This window comes from Diabrotica undecimpunctata, chromosome 2 (genome assembly GCF_040954645.1).
Source record: "Diabrotica undecimpunctata isolate CICGRU chromosome 2, icDiaUnde3, whole genome shotgun sequence".
NCBI classification, from domain to species: Eukaryota; Metazoa; Arthropoda; class Insecta; order Coleoptera; family Chrysomelidae; genus Diabrotica; species Diabrotica undecimpunctata.
In genome coordinates this window covers 11878286-11901038 of record NC_092804.1, presented here as the reverse complement: position 1 = coordinate 11901038, position 22753 = coordinate 11878286, and the positions used below count along the sequence as shown (strand labels likewise).

At 31.9% G+C, this 22753-nt stretch overlaps 1 protein-coding gene across 3 annotated transcripts in view; it reads right to left on the bottom strand.

The window, feature by feature from the left end:
- Positions 1-1127: 1127 nt before the first annotated feature.
- LOC140434188 (piwi-like protein Siwi) overlaps positions 1128-22753 on the bottom strand; it is a 69874-nt gene continuing 48248 nt past the window's right edge. For 2 of the 3 annotated variants that reach the window (XM_072522270.1, XM_072522271.1), the window contains exons 2-10: positions 15068-15319; positions 13613-13685; positions 13227-13343; positions 11756-12153; positions 10838-11176; positions 7554-7878; positions 4835-5230; positions 4229-4754; positions 1128-3221 (exon numbers count right to left, since the gene is read on the bottom strand). In XM_072522270.1, the coding sequence (XP_072378371.1) occupies positions 2957-3221; positions 4229-4754; positions 4835-5230; positions 7554-7878; positions 10838-11176; positions 11756-12153; positions 13227-13343; positions 13613-13685; positions 15068-15310 (2682 nt within the window). In that variant the 5' untranslated portion in view covers positions 15311-15319 and the 3' untranslated portion in view covers positions 1128-2956. Of the gene's footprint in view, positions 3222-4228; positions 4755-4834; positions 5231-7553; positions 7879-10837; positions 11177-11755; positions 12154-13226; positions 13344-13612; positions 13686-15067; positions 15320-20400; positions 20550-22753 lie in introns of those variants that run through there. The other variant, XM_072522269.1, reaches the window with a different exon arrangement.

The window sequence follows — 22753 nt, the reverse complement described above, 5'->3', positions numbered from 1 at the left end:
GGAAGAACTGGAATACACAGTAAACATTTACTTTTTTTCATAGTAGTTGTAATTTTTGTTGGAATCGATGCATAATTTATGACGGTATTAGATTTTTGTTTTAATACAGGGCAGCGAGAGCCGCTTATACGTATTTCGACCTCTTTAGGTCTCCTCAGAGTGGTATAGCGGTATAGCCAATACTCTGAACCAAAACAAAAATCTTTCCCGTCCTAGACATAGTTGTAAAAATAACTATATACGGACGTAACTACGCCATCTAAAAACAAAGAGAAATCAAACGATTTCTACCTGGCGAAACCGAATTCAAATTTTTACCATTGTGCTTTCTAAAACTTGCGAAGCAAACAGCTTGATAAATTACTCGGCAAGGGAATCTAAAATTGCATTCCACATACCGTTCATCATGGTCAAAATTCGTAGTGAATTCAGTTTCTGGTACTCCAAACGGAGTAAAGTAATAAAAAGCGGCTGTCGCTGCCCTGTACCAAAACAAAAATCTAATACCGTCATTATGTTTTATTTATTTATCACTGTTGAAACAATGTTCTAAGCACCTGGGCATATTCCTATTCGATTACGTACGCAGTGAATCTGTTAATCATCCAGCCTTTATCTTTTTGTTATTTCTGCGTAGATGTATTTGATTATATAGTTGATAAAATTTGTGAGTTTTCTTCTATCTGTCTGCCAATATGTTTAACTGTGTATATTAGTGGTGGGCTGCAATCAGGTATAACTGTGATCGTGATTTTTATCGGATAGAAGCAATAAATTAAATGTACTAATTTTATAAGACAACTTTGCCTTACAAATATTGCAAGACGCATAATTATTAGATATCCATATTCCTTTAAAGACTCTACCTTGCATTCCTCATTAGACTTCACAATACTGCCGACTATCCCAATCTCGTTCATTGTTAACACGTCTCATTTCACAACTTTGAGGTTTGTTCTTATTCACATGTCGTGATGTTGACGTTAAATCCAAGTTAGTGCCTATCACTTAGCCCACCATTTAAGGCCCTGTATTGTCTAAATTAAACACACCATCCATGAATATTGTTTTTAAGTAGAAAATTCATTGTATTGGGATGAGGGTAACACAATCATAAAAAAAAACAATTTCTATATCTTTCATAACTTTTATTTTGAAAAATATATAAAAATAACTGTTCCGACTCTGCATTCACACTTTCTTGAGATTTTACGTTCATTAAAACTAGAACCAACAAATTAAGTAACTGACCCGTCTTCGTACAGTCATATACTGGACCTTACTGAGTCAAACAATATTTTACAGATCCCGTACTAAGAGAATTCTCAAGTGTTTATATTTTTGACTTTAACAAGCAAACTAAAGTTGCATTAAAACTAAAAATGAACAAAAAAAACTCTTAAACCTAAAATTTTACTTGAACAAAAATACACTGAAGTCCAATAAGAAAAGGTTTCACAATAAAACTAATATCATTAAGTTGATATTATATTCATTAAAATACTTGCTAAACAGCCGTGAAATGTATCAGATGAATAGTATTATCCTTTTTTTTAATTACTGAGTAATAACTTCTTAATTGGAGCGAAAACAAAAAAAGTTTTTTTGTATTATATGACAAAGAACAAAAGATACCTATAATACAATGACCAGCCTTGGTATCCATCTCTTGGTAACTATTGATGGAACAAAGAACAAGATAAATGGAAAATCAAATGTTACAGAATTGTTAATAAACGAATAATATAGTAGCCACAATTTGAAAGAAATAATGGGGAAAAGTTAAAAAATTTACAGAAAGTTCGGACAATATCAAAATCCCACAATAATGAAGAAAGATTATATTTTTAGGGATAAGAATATAAGATAAAGAACTGGCACAATCAATCACACTAATAATTTAACAAATGGAAGTATGAATAGAAATAGTAAAAAAAACTGAAAAATGTACTACAAAAATTAAGAGTTATGCTGGATCACACTACACTACAGAATGGAAGCGTAGACTATAAACACTGAGACTAGAAGAAAAAAGAAGCATTCAAAACTGAGTATATAGGAGAATCCTGAAGATAACAGGACACATCACATAACAAACAACGAATTCGTGAAGAATGAAGAAGAGAATGGAAAACAAAAACCATCAATAAAAGAAATAGCAGACGCATCTAGTCAGAATAGCAACAACCAACCATTGTATTGTGCAAAATAAAAAAAATTCAGTGAACTTTTAATATATACATATTACCAACAATTGTAACGACCGTTAATAAAATAAAAAGACCTAACAAGTATTAGTTCATAAAAAATTTATTAGGAACTCTTGAAAATTTTAATTTTATTTTAGAAATAAAAGTCTAGAAGCAAAACCCGAGTCACATTTTTGTGTGAAATGTTGTGTTTATTGTAAAATCACAAACTAAATTTTGCTGCATATTCAGATTTATATTCATTTTTTATTAATTTATCGATATACTGGATAAGGTAATATTGGTCCCTAACAGAAAATAATGACCCCAAAATGTAGTCGAAAAATAATATTGCACTGCGATAAAATACAAATGTAAACATTGATCTGAGTTACCATAAAAACCAGGTTTTATTAAGAGAAGTTTCAAATAAGAGATGATAGACAATTGAAATAAAAATTTTGTAATGATATAATTTAGAATGAGGTAAACAATTTTTCTTGTCAGGTAAATGATTGATAAGAAAACCTTTAACGTCTATTATAAAAATTTATAAACGCAACTTAGCGAATTTTGCTTCTATAACCCTCAAATATTTAGTAGTTCTGGCTCTTCAGTGTTAAAAACGAAATATTTTAAAAAGAAAATATTAGCGAATTCTTTCGTCAAATATTAAAACTATTTTATAAACTAAGGTAAATATATAAAAGTAACAAAAAACAAAAATTCTTTCATGAAAACCCAATATCATGGGTTAACACCCAAGTTTACAAATAATATAGGAGGGTTTCTAACGCCCTATTGGCAGGACGATGTAAATGTTGAGCGGTCATAAATGCTAGTTTGTGCGCATACTGGCACGGCGCAGGTACTCTGACAGTACCACTCCAGTTGTAATACATATGGCACAGCTTGTATGTTAACATCTGCAAACGGTCCGGCGACAATCCCATATTGTCTGATAAAACATTGTAGCTCGTTGGAGCTACAGTTCCCTGGTTAACGCACTGACTTACTACGAAGAAGTCAAACCTAAAAAATAAATTACAATTTACTTTTTTTTACTTGTATAAGCTATAAGTCAGATACATAATTCAGGTATAGCTAGCTATACAGAGTGGAAGTGATCAATATAATGGATGCATCTATGAAAAAAAAAATGGAAGATTTTGAGATGTAAGTCTACATTCTAATACTGGATCTCATGGTTTGGTCAATCAACAATAAGTAAAGTTAGGAATCAAACAACTGTATGAGAGTTTTTAGTTTTGCAAAAAAATATGAGTGCTTTTCAAAATGTCCCACCAAAATTGATACACTTTTGCATACATTCAAACCAATTTGAAGTTTGAAAAAATTGAAAATAGGTTCAGTGGATTATTAGGAATTAGGAATAGGATTATTAGGAACGGAACTTCACTGGCTTTGAAATAGAAAGATAAAAGAGGCATCTATGTTATTCACAGTAATAAAATAAAAACTGACTGATGGAAGAGGTGAACAAATTCAGAAACCAGAGTATAATCAAAATAGTAGGAGTAGACAACACAGATATGCTTCTGAGTAGCACAGAAATGTGTTTTTTATCTCCTAGATTTAGCGGGTTCATGTAACATACAAAATGATTATACATAATAATACATTATTTGATTTTTGAAGAATTTAGTTAAATCTATAATACAAAGATACAGAAAAGTGGCAGCTAGAAGTTGTCCTAACAGCAGACCAGAAAATGCTCTAAGACTTATTGAGAGACATTTTGGTTCTATTTACCCCAAAAAGACACTTGATCTGTTGTCTTGTTGGTGTATTGTTGATCTCTGGTGTATGGTTTGTGTAGAACAGAACAGTGTTGTCAAGAATAAAATTTCTGGATCAAAACCAAATAAACTCCAGCGAGCACAGCCGCGTGATGCGGTTAAAAATTCAAACTTCATGTTTTAATCAAAATCACAATAAAATACAATCACTCAAAAAACACCAATTCGTCACAATGTGTAGCTACATTTTGTAGCTATCTTAATTGTCAGTTTACTTACCTTTCAGGGAGCGTGACCACATCATCTACAACTGTGCCTGGTGGAGGATTAGAGTTTGGTGTGAAGAATCTGGTATTTATTCTTTTTGAGACGACGATGAATGACATTTTTAAATCGCCATTTTTGTAAATTTCGTTTGTAAGTTTTTCTTTTATTCTTTCAACTTCCATTGTGAATACAAACGGTAGTTGGCCATCACCTACACCATCTCTGTAAATTAATATCCTCTCTGGGTACCGTCCATTGACTTCTTTGTATTTCTGACACGCAACAATCAAAAACACACTAATATTCTCTGATAGCTCTTCCTGTAGTTGATGTTCGCAGACATGGTTATAATAACGAGTCATTGCTCTATCGAGTGTAGCTACCATTGCAGCGAAACTGCTTTGTTTCTTCAAAGTGTCACGACAAACATCATAACCAACTACCATCACATTCGAAAGGGGCATTACTATACTCCAAGGAGCCCCTCCAATTTTACAGTTCAACTGAATTGCTACTTTTGTAGCAATTGACATTACACCTAAAAAAAATTTCTTTAATATACTAATTATAATCCACCCTCTGGGTGAATAATTTATATTAAATACAAATTATACATACCTTTTGATGTCAGATTTTTTCTTAATACTATTTGACTGGGTATACCACGATCAACATAACACTTTTTCTTAATGGACCCGTATCTGTCTGCTTGATTTGTAGGTAGCACGCACATTATTAACGTGGGGTCCATCTTGGCTGCAACATTTTCAATTGCGTTGCAGAACGTATTGGTTCGGTCGTCGGGAATATCGTAGATTTGGGGCTGTCCGATGTCCCACTGCATACCCCTGGCCGCCTTCTGCAAAGTTTGCAGAAAATCGAAGCACTCGTTCTTCTGTCGAGACGGGCAAATTGTGACCAACCTGGTCATGTTGGCAGAATTGAACATTCTTTGAGCCCTTAGGTCTCTTGTCCAATCCGCTTTGGGCCCGGCAGGGTATCTTGCATTATTAGCTGGAAAATAAATTAATCAGAATAAAATATGACAAATAGAAAAATAAGTTGTTGTACCAAATAAATTTATTTAAATTTCCGTCACAGAATATTAAGTTACTAGCGGACCAACTCGACATCGAGTTTTGATGTAAGTTTTGCTGATATTTAAGAGGGGCGGAGTCTAACGATCCATCGTTTCCGTCGCCTGGTGTAAATGAAAGCCCTTTTCTTGTGCGCAATACTCCTCCTAAACGGTGATAGATAGGATAATAATTTTTTCGAATAATAAACAGATTGTTGAGTAGATTCCCCCTAAGGTTTAAAATTTAAAAAATTCGAACCGGTCTAAAAATGGCGGCCATAAAATGAATTTTTCCTATAGTAATGTATAGGAATTTTATAGGTTTCAGGGCCGGTTTCACCAACAACAAATAAATCACTGAATAGTTAATCGTCGAATAAAATTTATTAGAATAAATTTTATTCCGTTTCAATAACTATTTGTGATCCACAGTTAGTTATTCGTTGAATAAGTTCAAAGTGTAATGATTTTCCACAGACTACTCGTTGACACCTCTCTTGGCCTCCACCTATTAGGTGCTTGGCCAAGCGCATCGCACTATTTTTCACTGTAATCATATACATAACCTATAATATTTGATATTGGTTGATTAGTCAAAATAATAATAATTGTCAATGTCAATACATAATTTATATAAAAAAAATCTGTTTGTTGTGATTGTAAATTATTGTGAATCTGAAACTTGAGAAAATGGACAAAAAACGCGAGAGCAGCAAAAATTATTTAGAGAAAGAAATGGAGAACTTTGATAAACTAAACCTAGTTTTTAAAGTCCACATCATCAAATTCAGCAAAAGGGTTTCTTCTTTGCAGCTGCAAGCGTGGTCTTCTCCTTCGCTGCTCATTTCTGTCATCAGAGGATGATGATGAAGAAGATAATAATCTAAAATAAATATTTATGTATACAAAATTCAAATTGTGTGATATAATTACGTTTACCTGCAATACATTGTTGATAATTTCAAGTTAAACTAATGAATTTTCTTTATTATTGATATTTAAAGTGAGGTTAGCTGTCAACTTATTCGAAGAATAAATATTTATTTGGCCTATATTGGACTAATAATTTATTTGGAGTTTATTCATAGAATAAGTCTTATTTGACGTTGGTGAAACACAGATATGTCATTTTTATTGGTCAAATAACTTTATTCATTGAATAGACTGCTATTTGTCGTTGGTGAAACCGGCCCTCATTCTTCAAAATTTAAAGTCGTAATTTTCAATGTATTTTTAAAATATGTCCGCGTCTACTTTTTTCTTATAATTACTGATTGAATTCACAATTATGAAACCGGAAGTATTTACTTCCGGTAAGATATCCCAGCCTAACCTAACCTAAACTAACCAAATTGCAAACAAAAAAACCAACTTCGAATTTCAAGTACAAAATATTTATTAATTCATTTAGCTAGTAGAAACCTGTAAAATTCCTATACTTTACTATAGGAAAAATTCATTTGATGGCCGCCATTTTTAAACCGGTTCGAATTTTTTAAATTTTAAACCTTAGGGGGAATCTACTCAACAATCTGTTTAATTATTCGAAAAAATTATTCTCCTATCTATCACCGTTTAGGAGGAGTATTGCGCACAAGAAAAGGGCTTAGACTTTTAGTATATAAGATGTTAAATAAAATAGAAGTTACACTAGAAGTTAAGTATTCATTCTTTCTCATCACCTATCTTTCTTTTCCCTTTCTTTTCGACTGCCATTGTCAATCCACGAATGTTGCATGATATTAACTATTCGTTTCATGGATCAACTATTAACTATTAACGGGTAAGACGTTTAATTGACAATAATTGATAACTAGATGTTTTTTTGACGTATTTAGCTGTTCCTTCTACATCCTATGAGGTAAATTCCACAACTAAAAGAACAGCTGAGAATGACCCACAAGGAAAATTAAAGTGTCTTGGTAGAGCAGACTCCAGTGGTTACTCCAACTATCCTTATTAAGCAATGATTTTAAGACGAATTTATATCTTATACAAAGAGACAGCCAAAACTACAAAAACAGTAACCAAGAAATATGGGTATTTCTAGATGTTTTTATTTAATGGGACTGTAACTGGTAAAGTGATCCATATTATAATAATCCTGTTATCTCAAAACTTTACAATAATCAGATTTAAAAAGTTAATAGTTCATCCAACTAAATGACAATTCAGCAGCTGCGAGAGATTCAAACTTTTGACATAAGACAAACAAGATACATATATATTAAATACAATATCAATTATATACAAATATACCTGCGACGATCGTTTCCATGGGAAGAACTCGTCCTTGGAATTGGATTAGGCGGTCCGCTAATTGGAAATCCCACTTACGCAGTTCAGTTACTGCTTCTGGGCATCCCAGGAAGCGCTTACAAAAATCTTGTAATTTTCTCATGCGGTCCACTGGTCCCACACGAGTATGATCTGCTAGGGCTTGCATAAGTTTGAAATTCTCCCTCATACGGTCAGATAAACCTGTTAGTTTGCACAGTTCTGGAATTAAATAGACCACCTCAGGCATTCCAGCTCTAATTTCTCTAGGTTTGCTACGTGATACAAGAAGAGGTTGGCGCCGCTCCTAAAATGAAAGGTCAAAAATACATAAATTTCACATATATATTAACATATTCTCATTTATTGACCAGAAATAGAATGTACCTCTACTTTCGTATTTTCAGCATATACGGAAATAATACATCACAACAGTGCCAATATTATATATTTTTATTAATTTTGTGCCTTCGTAAAACCGGCGATATTTTATTATTTAATTTCCTTTTAGGTATGTTTCTTAAATATACTTAAAATAATTTAGCATAAAAAAGTTTAGTAGAGATTCCCAGCCAAATTCCCATTTAGATACCCAGTTTATTTCATAGCTCTGCTACACAGATGTGTTTATCTCATCACAGTTTTAGTTCTAATGCGTTTAGTTACGTTTGCAGTGATTCTCGAGGATGTGATTTTTAAAAACGAGTGAAACACCAAAAAGGCCTCATTGCCATATTTTCGATATTAGAACATACACTTGAATATAGTTACTTTAATGATTTGGTACTAGAAGAGTTTGTGATATCGAAGAGATTGATATAGTGACAGAAATTGACGAGGTAGATGAAATGTGAAGTTAGTGATGGTGAGATCAGTGATCAATCTGTAAATCATACTGAAAATCCTTTTCTACTTTTACATCTAAAGATGGTAGTGTGTGGATAAACATTCCAACATAACGAGAAGAAAATTATACAATATACAAAATGTTACAGGTTTGATTAGATACAGTTCTCAGTTTCCCAATATAAAAGAAGCTTTTCACTTATTTCTTTCACAAGAACTTATGAATGTGATTTTATTGGAGACAAATAGAAAATGGGAAGACCTTTTCTCCTTTTGTGCAAGAAGAACTGAGAATATTATTTTTGAAGCCTGACATGCTGCTAAAGAGTCAATATGACTTGTCTTGTATCCTACCATATCTCACAACCGTTTCCAACAGATTATGTGCTTCCTAAGATTCGAAAATTTTGACAAGAGAAGAAAACGCTGATAAATTTGACGCAATCAGATCTACCTTTGATGGTTTTGTATTTAATCAATGACAAGTAGGATTTAAAAATAAGTTTTTTAATCATGGGAACATGACATTGATGTTTACAACGTGTTTGTAGATTTCAAACAGGCATATGACTCAGTCAAAAGTAACAAACTATACAATATATTGGCTGAGTTGGCAATACCACACAAGCTAATTAGACTCATCAAAGCCACAATGGGTGAACTCAGGCATGTGTACCAATACAAAACCACAGGACAGACTTTTTCAAAATTTGGCAGGGAGATGGGCTGGCCCCAACTTTGTTTAACCTGGCACTAGAGTATGAGGTTAAGCAAATGCAAACTGAACGAGGAGACAAACCTAACGGTTTCAACCGTTTATGCTGATGATATTAATATTATGAGTAGTACATCAACAGGAGCACAGAAAACATATGAAAAAGTTAAAAACGCAAACAAAAATGCTAGGTTTGGAAATTAACACAGAAAAAACAAAAATAATGATATATACTAGGAGAAATATAGTCCCACAAAACATTATACATGAAGATGACAATGAAACGGTTGGAGAGTTTACATACCTGGGAGTAGAAATATATGCAGACAGATCAGAAGATGGAGAAATACAGAAGATAACACAGGCAAACAGAGCTTATTATGCCCTCTCCCATATATTTCAGTCTAAAAATGTACACTGAAATACAAAATGAGAATCTATGAAACCCTAATTCAACCAATAGCATGCTATGGCAGTGAAGCGTGGGTCCTGAAAGAAACGTCCAAAAGCAAACTCGATACATTCGAAAGGAAAGTAAGAACCGAGGAGAATACTATGACCTGTGAAGGAAAATGAAATCTTTTGAGTCGATACAACAACAAGCTTTATCAACTTTATAAGGAAGTACCACTGTCAGACTTCATTAGAATACAAAGATTGCAATGGGCCGAACATGTGATAAGAATGGAAGAGGGTAGGCTACCAAAAACAGCACTGAATGCAAGAATGCAAGGAAATAGACCGGTTGGAAAGCCAAGAATGCAAGGAAATAGACCGGTTGGAAAGCCAAGAAAGCGCTGGGAAGACACAGTAAACAGCGACATGCAAACCCTTTTACGAGTCCATGTATGGAGAAGATCAGCCACAGACAAGCAAGGGATGGAGGCAAAAAATAAAGGGAGGCCAAGGCTCAATTTGGGCTGTAGTGCCGTAGAAGTTTTTTAATACTTATTTTTTATTAAATTTGTTTAGTTTTTTTAATGCGGTATGTATTGGCTTTGTTCACGTATTTAATTTATATAATTATTAAACAAAATTCCAAAACTATATCTTTTTGGTTTTGAAGATAAGTGCCCAAATTAGGAACGGAAATGTCATCAATGTACCCAACTTGAGAAATGTGTATAAGTGGTATTATGCCTGTGTGTGAAAGCCCGCTGGATATAAAAGCAGTGTCAGAAAAATTGGTTCTAAAGAGAGGTGTAAGAATGATTTTTTTCAATCTGTTTTGAAAATATTTGATTATCTTGTGGTGGATTGTAAAATGTGCGCAACGCTAAGTCCTATTTTTATTTTTTGGATATATGCAACAAACGTTTCATTTATTACTTGATATTTATTAAAATGATAATCCAAAAATGAAATGTATCATATATAAATTTGTGTACCAATCTGAAGAGCCTACATAAATTTTATATCTAGTTTATATACTTTTGATAAACTTGACTTTTGTGTTCAATAATTTAATTTTTTATATATTTAATTTTTATATTTTGATACCAAATAAAAAAAACATTCAGCAAAACTTGATAGTGACCAAACTACTAATATTCCATATTTTAAGTGATTTGACTACATACCCAAATTAGGATTTTTCTGATAGCTTATGATTCGTATAAAGCCGAATTTAATAATTAAGCTGTATCATCTCACTGTATTACTTCACATTAAAAACCTTATATAAATTAAAAAATAATTTATTTACCCGTATATTAATTTTATATTTGTCGGCGTAATATTGAGCATAACTCATTTGTGAACCGTCTCTCAATGGGAATGTACTGTCAGCGTTTTGCGAGAAATCTACATCATCAATGCGATATGTTCTGTTATTATAAAAGGTTAACACACTTGATCCTATTATTTTGCTTTGAAATTCCTTCCTAGGCTCAGGACCTCTACACTCAAGAAACATGTTATAGCATGTGTCCTCACGCAGGACTTTAAAGGCTAATTCAATGTTCATCATGACCTGATTCTCGTGTTGTCGAATTGAGGTAAAATACCCAGGCCATAATGATAACTTATGTTCGTGTATGTTAATCTAAAAAATAAATAAAGCTTTACTGGACCGTTAAAATAATGATATTAACACATTGATCGCCATGTTGCTCATATATGTCCGAAACCACAATTTTTCTTGTAGATCACATATGATCTACAACAATATTTTAATGACACTATGCACATTTCAGCATGAGACATTACAAGCATATGTACACGAATTTTTCTGAAAAGAAGCTCTGGCAATCAATGTGTTAAATTAAAACAGTGGCGAATGAAAATTTGATTTACTAAAAATATTTCATGAATTTAAAAATCAGGAAAAACAAAGAATTTTGAGTTTTTATTTTATTTGCAAAACTCTTACCGTGACAGATTTTAATTTTCAATCATAATTATTAATAACGAATGTATACATTGGTTACAAAATAAAGTAACTCGAAAATATAATTTGCATGGAAGCTGAAATGTTTGTTAGAAGTAAAGCAAACAGCAAAGAGTGAGTTTTGCAGATAAATGCCTAATATGTAATTGTGTATTATATCAGATCAACATCATATATTCTGTCTATCCAAATGATTACATTGAAATACTATAAAACTCTGTTTAGAACACTTACTTGACTTTGTGGGTCATAATAATCTCTCTGAAGCAATGTGAGCTTCATTGCTGAGAGACATTTTCTAATCAATATATTAAAAAGTTGAATGTAGTGGAAATCACCCCAGGCCAGTTCACTGACCATCCTTATGTGAATCCTTATCCTTTCACCCGCTTCATTTTCAACAAATTTTTCGAGGGGGTCTGGGCTAATCCTTTGTGCTGTATACAGCACTGTTCCATCGAATAGGTATCCAGAGAGTGTGTCTCTGAGAGCTTGATGCATAAATTTTTTTCTAGCTCCGGTGTGATCAACATCTGGATTAAAGTCAACTCTGTATTGAAATAATAAAAATTTTCCAGCCTGTATTAGTGGAAAATAATTTGATATCAAATTAATAGGAGCTCCAGTTGTACCTACAAACAAAAGCAGATCAATACTAACTTACTGATTTTGCCTTGCAAAATGATCATAAATATTAAAATATAAATAAGTCATTTAAATCAAACCCAATACAAAAGTTATAAAACAATATTAGGAGAAAAACTAAAATAACTAAAACTCACTAGTAACTAGGGTTAATATAGTGAGAAATTCAACATACAAAGGAATAACAACCATCGCAGGGAGATGGAACAGACAGCAGAAATGTCAAAACTCTATAGAGCACTCTCAAATGACCCTCGAATAAGTATTACATCACTTCAAAAGTAGTCAGGCAAACAAACTAGACATGATGAAGAGATTCTAAAAGAAAATGACAGCAGGTTGGATTGGAGACCATAACTTATGGTTCTAGAGAAAACTGGCATGTAGCAAAATAAGTGCCAGGATAAAATAAATTAACAATAAATCCATTTGAGCCATATATAAATCACCAGGTGCGGGCTGGATATATCCAATACTTCTACAGAAGGGAAATACCTGTATGAAATATCCATGATACTACAAGTTGGTTTAGAATTCAACCAGGGGCATCCTCGAGAATAACAGTATCCAGAGGATGCATAGATCTACCCATAGACTGATCGACCATCTGATCAGGGTCTAGCCGGATGGTTGCCAGAAAACAGCCAAGCAGGGAAGTAGGTACAGTGCCGTAAATTAGTACCTACAGAAGAAGACGAGGATAAATCCACACCAAGAAGTCCAGGATGCCGAGAGGTTAAATAATCAAGAAGCTGGTGGTGCAAGTGCGGGACGCTGAAGAAAGAAGACTATAATAAATGATATACTCAATGACATGTTAAATTTTATTAGGCAATAAACGTTTTTATTTTTATTTTTTATTTTTATTTTTATTTTATTGGAATTCAAGGAATAGACTAAGGAGGTGTAGGTGGATAAAGTGTAGTAATATAAATATATTACTTATATACATACAATAGCACCTAATATAAGTATATTACTTATATACATACAACAGCACCTCTTACACACACATGTATATTTTGTTTAAAATTCTTTTAAAATATATATTAGGACTTACCCTTTTTAGTCTGTAAATCTGCAGGCCTTGTTCGGATTATTTCATATTTAAGATTCCTACCCCTCACACCACTACTTGTAGCACGCGCTTTTTCCCCATCCCCATCTCCTTGAATAGCTAAAAAAATATAAAAAAAAAAGATCATATACAGTTTTAAGCGCGATTTGGGTCAACATAACCAACTGTTAAAATTATTTTTGCTATATTTTAATTATACATGTTAATTTTAATATGTACTGCTGCTACAATTAGAAAAGAACTTAGTGATTGTAGGGTGCAGGTGTCCGTTTTTATATCATCTTTTGATGGTCTATCAATTTCCATGCGAAAGACCAAGATTTTTCATGAAAACAACATTATCAAAAACAACAAACCTACCAACTTACCTCTAACATGTTCTACAGGTGCAGACAATTCACCTGTTTCACCTCCTCCATAACGTGATCCCCTTCCAGCACCCTAAAAAAAATGGTAAATATATAACCATAATAAATATAGACAGTTGCATTTAAATTCACGCCTTTCACCATTCCTCCTACTAGTGTTTCATGATATACCTTTCACCAGGGAAGTCTTTAGAGAGAAAACTGAATTGAACTGACACCTACCATCCATGTGACAATAATTGGTAAAATAATATACCAAAACAAACACCTCTAAAGAGGTACAAAACTATACAATTATTATGTATCAACTGAATTCTATTGTTTCGAGTAACCTTTTCACTACAGCTACTTATGCTCGTTGTTAAGTGAGAATTTTGTCCTCGATGCTGAACAATACAGTTACTGCAGTCAAGCGATAAATATATGTAGGGTTCTAGCAAAGTCACTCTATATATTGCACTCAGGTCTTTCATATACCCATATCCCATCTCTGTATTTATGAGACTTGAACCCGAACCAAGCAGACTAAATGATTAAGAATATAACAACTTTTGGGAAGGTGTATTGTTTGGTTCAATTGTCTAAAACTTCTGTATTTATGACTTTAACTGTAACAATGTAGTTTATTTTTAGTAGACATCTACACCCACATCTCAAAGGCTTCTTAATTGTTACTTGTGCAGTAGAGAGTAGATCATAAAATATTGTGACTGCTGGGCTTTTATTTATTATTTAGCAATGTTAACAATTTGATCATCAAGCTCTCATTGATATTACTGAACAAGGCTTCTCGTGAAATTAATAATAGGGAAATATTCCAGTGTCATAAATTCTGTTAAGAGATCACACAGTGCTTTATTTCCATTTTTTTTTTCCAGTAACTTTAGGATTTCAACCATCAGGCAGTCCTTTTTTACTTTTTTTATTTTATAACATTATTTCACATGTATATTCAGGGTTCAGAGTGAAACGGTTAATGAAACAGTATTTAACATATAAACTAATTTTGTGTAATATAAAGTTTACTACATATTCACAAGTAAACCCTATTCATTTTACAAATTCCCAATTGTCAATAGAAGCACGTGAAAGCCAAACAGGGTCGTACTGATGTTTTTCATATGATTTTTAAAAATATTTACTTTTGAAAATGTTACTGTAAGAATTTCTTGAAATTTAATCATTATACCACAATTAAACTAAACTCTAAAAAATAACATGACCAGTAAATAACTTAACAATAAAACAGGATACAATTTAAATTTAAAATACTGGCAAGTTTGGATCTTAACATGAGAATCTGTCTAGCTTAATGTAATAAATTATATTTAATATCCTCTTGATGAATGAGATGGCGAATATCAACACCTGCTCATGTTCATAGATGGGCATTTGGTAAACGAATGTACTTTAGTATAGGTAAATGAAAATAAAAACAATGGTAAAAATACTTACCACCACTGGAGCTGGCATTTGTGGTCTTACCCACGGACCCATTTGGGCAGCAGGAGGAGCTTGTTGAGGAGCAGGAGCTGCCGCTCTATTCCATGGATCACCTGGTGGGCGGTTTTGTTGTGGAGGCCCATGGGCACCAGGCCCTTGACCAGGTCCAGGTCGTGGACCTCCTGGTGCTCCACCTCCCTGTGGAGCACCACGAGCCCTTCCACGAGCTCTTCCCTTACCACCACGGGATTCCATATTTTAACTCTAAAAATTAAAATAAATAAAATATTGATCTTTTTATAAAACTTATATTTTTTAAATAGATGTGAAGTTTTAAACTCCCGCATATTGTTCATAGCTTACACTGTGGCATCTTAACACTCCTTATTAGTTATTTTAAGGTTTTTTATTTAAATTTGATCCCTACACCCTATGGATAAGGATTAGATTGATTTATTTCACTAGAGAAAATAAATTTTTTGTATTTTTTTGTAAAATAAAAATGTTTTTGTTGACACGCCGCCCATATATTTTCCAATTATTTGCCATTGCCATCAACTTTCAAAATTGAAGATATTTAAAAAAAATATATTACATTAACACCTTCGTTGCGCCACCAGCTGAAAAGAACTGGTAGCTATGTTTAAACGGATTAGTTCAGGTATATAATCTAACCAAAATTTTGAGTGACACAGAGGAAGAAAAAACCTTTTAGTGAGAATTCAGACTGTGATCCTAATTATGCTCCTTCTGAGTCTTTAACTAGTTCAGATCGAGATAACTAATATGAAATCAGTTCTGAGTGACAGTAAGTGTATTCAGAATGCAAGAAATGCACGAAATTCTTGTAGTTACTTTTAAATAGACATGTATTTCTATACAAAGAGAAATATTTCGGGATAGAATGTCAAATGATCTTTGTAATATGGACAAAATAATATTTTGAAGCTTTTATGTTTATCTGTGTCTTTTATTGATCTTTGAATGTTAAAATCAAATCATGAATGAATAAGATCAATATTTGATACAGACGGGTCAAGTAAACATATTTCTATGTCACAAATGCAAACAGATTTGGGCGTTGTTTCATATGTCACTACGATTTGACGATCCTGTACAATTTTGCAATCATATCGCAATAATAGAAAAATTAAACGCCATTATCAGCCACGATATAAAATAAAAATCAAATTGTACATCTCAGAAACCTCACATCTTATGGAAATTTTTCCAAATCTGTTACTACGGGTTAAAATCAAACTAAAGTGACAAGAAAAAAATGTTTTACTGACTAAACAGCAAAAATTAAACAAAATGATACCAAATATGAAACCAAATAATAAAAACCATAAAAAGAGTATATTGGAATAAATATTAATTTCTAAAGTGATGGTCACATTGCAATTCTTTTCAGTAGGATTCTTAGATAAATATTCATTTTTTCGTATTCACCTTAATTATAAGGATAACAATTCCATTTTGTAAAACAAAACCCTGAGAGGTAACAAAATACTATCAGAATTTCATGAATTGAACGAAGCCTGATCCTCATCTGAAATCAGACTACGAATGACACCTATTTTAGCGGCAAAAATCTTTTTCAAGACAGTTAAAAAAACAAAAAGAATTATTTTGTAATAAATTACAATTAGGAAGGAGTTCCCTGTATCGATTAACTTTGTAAATATTCAGAGCTTGTCAAGCAGGAAGGATTACAAGGGAGAGTTAAACAAAAAACATGATTCCACACATATACCAAAAAAGGAAGAAGTGACAAAGAAAGTAGTAATGACAGCCACACCAGGAATGAACATTACAAAACTATATGAACTTCGAGAACTGGGCATCAATGCAAGGTCTCAGAGATGAGACATAACAGGATATTTGTATCTGATCCAAGTACCTAAAGTGGCAAGACTAAAAAAAAGTTGAGATCAATGGATTACAATCATATGGATTACAAATGGATCGTATAGGACTATTACAGCAAGACTCAATGAGCCATGCCATGCTACAACTCCCAAGTTTTAGGACATAGTGCAAGAAACTGCAGCCAGTATGTAAATCATAGAGGTCAGTGACTCATTATAAAGTTTGCATATATAAATAAAAAAACAAATAGAATAGTAGGATAGAAATATGCTTCATTGTCACTGAAAATTGTACAATTTTATGGACAAAGCTTATAAAAGTAAAAAAAAAAATTAAAATTTACTAAAATTACATAAATTGTCAATATCACAGAATAAAACATAATAAAATATACAATCCATTGCAAAATTTCACTAATTGCAAATTTCATAATAAAACCTTAGGAACTAGGTTACAATAAGCTGCTGCATGTGACACCCAAATATATATAAAAATATTTGTTGCTTGTACCTAAACATACTGTACTTTCTTAACTATTCGTTAAGAAACTCTTCCACTGAATAGTCAGGTCTTTCAGATACATAGGCTTTTGTCAATTTATAGAACTTAAGGAAAAAAGTTGTAGATTTAAATTGCAAAGGGAGATGGTTGTACAATTTTTTGCCGAATAATAGATTTCTTTACTAACTCAGTGGATGGGATCAGTAAATACACATCAAAGCTTAAATTTCTGGTGGAGTAGCCATGACTAGGTCTTGCTGGAAAAACATGTAGAAGCAAACAGTTTCTAGAATATATAGATAGAGAGGGTAGTATTGCTGAATTTATCAGTAATGTCAACAAAACTATTACCTATTTTAAACTAGATAGAAAATGAATATATTTAGTCTTTTACAAGATGAAATCCCTAGCACTAAAAAACAATAAAAAAATAATTTAAATATTTTTTAACTAAGTAAATAAATTCAATAATTTATTGCTTAATTTAGAAACAACCCCGATAAAAACAACAAAATACCTTGAAATACAGTAAAAAATAATAAAATTATTAAGTTTCAATAAAAAAATAACAATCTTAAACATTAATAGTAAATATCTTAATATTTTGATATTCTTATGGCACAAATTCATGCATAATAGATAATACCAATTGCACAGAATAAAATGTTCATAATCAAAAGTCCTTATTTATTCTTCAAACAATTAAAAAAAACCAACATTTCCAATTTCTTATGGGAGAAATACATATGAATTAGAAATGTTTGGAAAGATTTTTAAAATCCCCGCCCATTGTGATAAGTGATATGTTTTGTGTGTAAAAACTAGGGATGGTACAGTGTATTGTTGATGGTGTATTTCTAATGAATCATATATGCCTTACAAATTTTTCCCAGACATTTTTCCATTGGAATAATCAAACAACATACTGTTTTCAGATGAGTTGCATTCTTGTCTCAATTGGTCAGATAGATGTTGAGATGTTATTGAGTATGGAGAAGATCCAGAGACAGATATGCTGTGCCTTGTATTAATGACTCAGAGAAAGATATGCTGTTCCTTTTGACTCACAGATACATTATAGAAGTTTTCAATAATCATGTTATGCTTCTCATGACTATATTTTCATGCAAGACAATGCCAGACCCATACAGCTTGAATTGTCAGAGAACATTATTATGAAGTGGGAATTAGGTGGTTTGATTGGCCACCATTCGGTCCAGACATGAAATCCTATCAAACATGTCTGGGATGAGTTGGGCCAAAGTATCCAAAAGCAAATCCAACTGTAATGATGGAATTAGGATCAGTATTAGATATGGCAATTGTTAATACATAATTAAATTTATAAAAAAGTTTATTACATAAAAAAGTGGACAAAATCACTACTCCCAAAAGATTTTTTAATAGGCAAGCTAATATTTAGTGAGACTGTGAGCCAACATAGTTGTTTGTGCTGGGTATTTAAGTAAAAATACAAATTAAACCAAAATATCGGAGGGGACCACAAAATAAAATAGTGGATGTTAAAAAATGGGAAAGACAGCAAAAATAGTAGAAAAAATGTGGAAAAATATGGAAAGAAATTCTAATACAATTTGGAGGAATATGGAGTGTATTATTTAGAGATACTGCTACTGAGACTATATGATCAGCATGATACCAGGGAAGGTGAAACAAAGATAAAAAAATTTGGAACAATGATTAGTCATAGAGATGAATTTTAAAAAATACGTATATAATAGAAATGCATCGAAATGATATAAAAATTCAGTTTTTAATTAAATTATAAGATAAAAAATGAAGATAAACGAAGAGTACACTACATTCAACTAAACTTTATTTTTAAAGTTTTTAATTTATAAAAACTTAATTGCCACAAATAATTTACAATGTTTTAACTGCATTCAAAAGAAAAATATTTATAATTGCTGTTTTATACTTATTCTAAACTTGTAGCTTCTCGTAACACAAATTTTAATTTCGTAAAAGTAATTTTAACTATATAATTATATTTTAAACATTCATATACATAAGACATAAGCCTGAAAAATGTAAAGATTGTAAACTAAATAGAAAGTAAACCACAATCCACTGTTGAAATTTTAGAGTAATCTAACTAACCTTACTAATGTTGTAATTACCACTGCATATTTTTCAAATATACCATAAAACCCAAAAATTCAAAACTAACAGTTTAAAACAAATTTAAAAAAAGCGTTAATATGAACCAGTTGCTAGACTTGTAAATTGTATATGAAATAGCAAAGAAAAAAAATCATCAAAAAAACAGGCAGAAATCCGCAATATTTATGATGTATTTACTTGTTTTATAATTTGTGCATTTCTTCATATTTTTTCCTTTATAAAATCATAAAACATTCTCAAAATCAAAATCAATTGGGAAGGAAAACAATGTCACAAAAAAAGAAAATTTCAGTACACACTAAAAATATGTGTCAAAATGAAAATTGATGGAAAATACCTAATTCAAACATAAATTCAACTGAAGTTATTACAGACAAAGGGTATGAATTTATAGATTCAATAAAATTCCCTATGGCTGTAAATAAGGTTAATATAAAAAATGTTTGTAAGATAAGAAGCCAGGTGAAGATAGTAAAATTATTATTACTTAATATTGTAAGCATGTTCACTTACTTTATTTACCCTTTTTTCCTAGTAGAGAGAAGCAAAGCTCGTTTCAACAAGTTCCTTGGTAAAAAAATCGACAGAATCTTCACAACAATCAATAATTTGATTAAATCAACTAAACCAGTTATCTGAAGAAGGTGTAAACTACAAGATTGTGCACCACAAGCAAGGTTCTTCACAAACAATTAAATAAAAAGAATCAAGTTTAAAATCTAATTACCAAGAAATATAGGTCAAAATGCAAAAGGTAATAAATATTATGCTTTAAAAACATTACAAGAATAATATTATTAAAATAAAATTTTCAATGAACTACATACCTAAATATTTCTTCGGAGTCACTTTCCAGTAGACCTACCTCGAGTTGAACTGAACGAGAACATACAAATGACAAAATGGCGTCCCAAACGTTTACTCTAAATTTCTACATATGCACGAATTCACCCGATCTATACGTCTCGTTTTAATTCGTATAGTTTACATTCTCCCTCTCTCTCTTTAACCTTGAGTATTACCTGACGACAAACTGCATCTATCTCACTTAGTAGAATACAGTTGAAATAGTACATCCTTTTTCTGTCTGCACGATCAGCATTTTACAAGGTTTCTTAATAAATTTTGCCGGTCAAAAAATTGATTATAATTGGTCAACAAAAACCACGTGTTTCACAATTATGCCATAGAGGGTTCTCTTTTAATGTCTGGAAGTCTGAAAACTTATTAAATTTTGTCTGTTATTTTAAGACAGTGGCGTACGAATATATAATTATGTATTATTTTTGCATTAGCGCCGTTTGAATTAATTTACTAAGTAATTAGTTTATATTTTATATAATTTTTTATTATAAACAATTTCTCAATTATAAAATGAAAATAAAGATTAGTTAAAAGAATATTTGATTAAACAAGGGATTGTATTTGTATAAATCTATTTTATCGTATTCTATCTACTAATACTAAACTGAAAACAATAATGAGTGCAAAAAAAAGTTTAAATGCAAAATATTTAATGTAAAAGTTGAAAAAAGTATTACGAGAAATTATGAAAACACTGCTAAAGAATTGTGAAATAACATCAGCTTGACCATTACAATACAGGTTAAATATTCTGAATATAGATTGAGTAATATATTGGCAAATAAATATTTTAAAAAATTATACAAGGGACATTCTAGTAAATTTCGATAAAGATAGTGGATTCAAAGATCTTGTAAAAATCATAAATACAATTCCCAAAAAGAGAATGTTTAAAAAAAATTCACAGAAAGTCTGAAAATTTTAAACTTTTGGGATAAACCAAATTTATCGTTTGTTTTCTGTACGTCCTGCAGAGTTTAACCTTCCAGTGCAAATTTAAGCACGTGGGATATTGTGTTATATTATAAAAAAAATAAAGCAGGAATATACAACAGAAATGACAATTAGACCAGTAGTCACATTAAAATAATGAAAGTAATACACTGGAGAGAACTATGTAAAATAACAATAATGAAAAATATGAGCCATTTACCAGAATAAACGAATCAGAAGAACTTAAAAAAGAAAGAGACAATCATTCCACCTACGATGGAAAGCTTTGATGACACATAAAAATTATACCTTCTTCTTTCAGTACCCTGTCCAATTATCTAACTGAGGTGATCATAATAATTTTGTGTACGGCAACTGGAAACAGATTAGCGGAGGTTTTCTTCGGCCTGGGCCTCTTCTTCCTGCGATCTTGTCTTGCATTATGATGAGGCGTAGAAGGTTATACCTCCCTGGATATCTCATTACATGGCCGAAATATCGAAACTTTCAAATTTTGATTATTTTCGTTATTTATTACTTTTTTTCATTCGGTGTAAAACTATTTCGTTTCTTCTTCGATCAACCAAATTTATTCGTAATTTCCAATTTTTTCATTAGTGTCTCTTGTAAGGGTCTAGCTCTCCATGCCATACTACAGGAATGTAGAGAATATGTAGCAGCGTATTAACCCAATTTTAAGGCTTAATGTTATATGTATCTCTGTTTCGGCCACCATTTTTCTTCTTCTTCTTCTGGTTCCTATCCGTTTCGGATGTTGGAAATCATATTGGCAATTATGACCTTGCTCGCTGCGGCTCGAAACAGCTCCGTTGAGGTTTTCTTAAACCATGTTCTTAAATTCCGCAGCCATGATATTCTCCTTCTACCTAGTCCTCGCTTACCTTTGACTTTACCTTGCAATATAGACTGCAGCAGGGAGTAACGGTGCTGATTTCTCATAACGTGTCCCAGATATTGCAATTTTATGCGTTTGATCGTAAACACAAACTCTGGTTCCTTCTTCATTTGTTCTAGAACTTCCTTGTTCGTGATCCTTGCTGTCCATGATATTCTCAGCATTCTTCTATAAAGCCACATCACCCTGTTTATAAGTCGTTGTAACTCTTTTTTATTGAAAGCAATCAGTACCGTGTCGTCTGCGTATCTGAGATTGTTGACATTAATTTCATTGATTTTAATGCTTGCCTCTTCATCTAAGGCTTCTTTGGCGATAAATTCGGAGTAGATATTAAAAAGTAAAAGCGATAAAATACAAATTGCATCATTCCACGTCGTATATCCACTGCTTCCGTCGTGTTCTGACCAATTCGTATGTTTGCACATTGATTGCAATACAAATTTTTGGTTATACGAAGGTCTTGG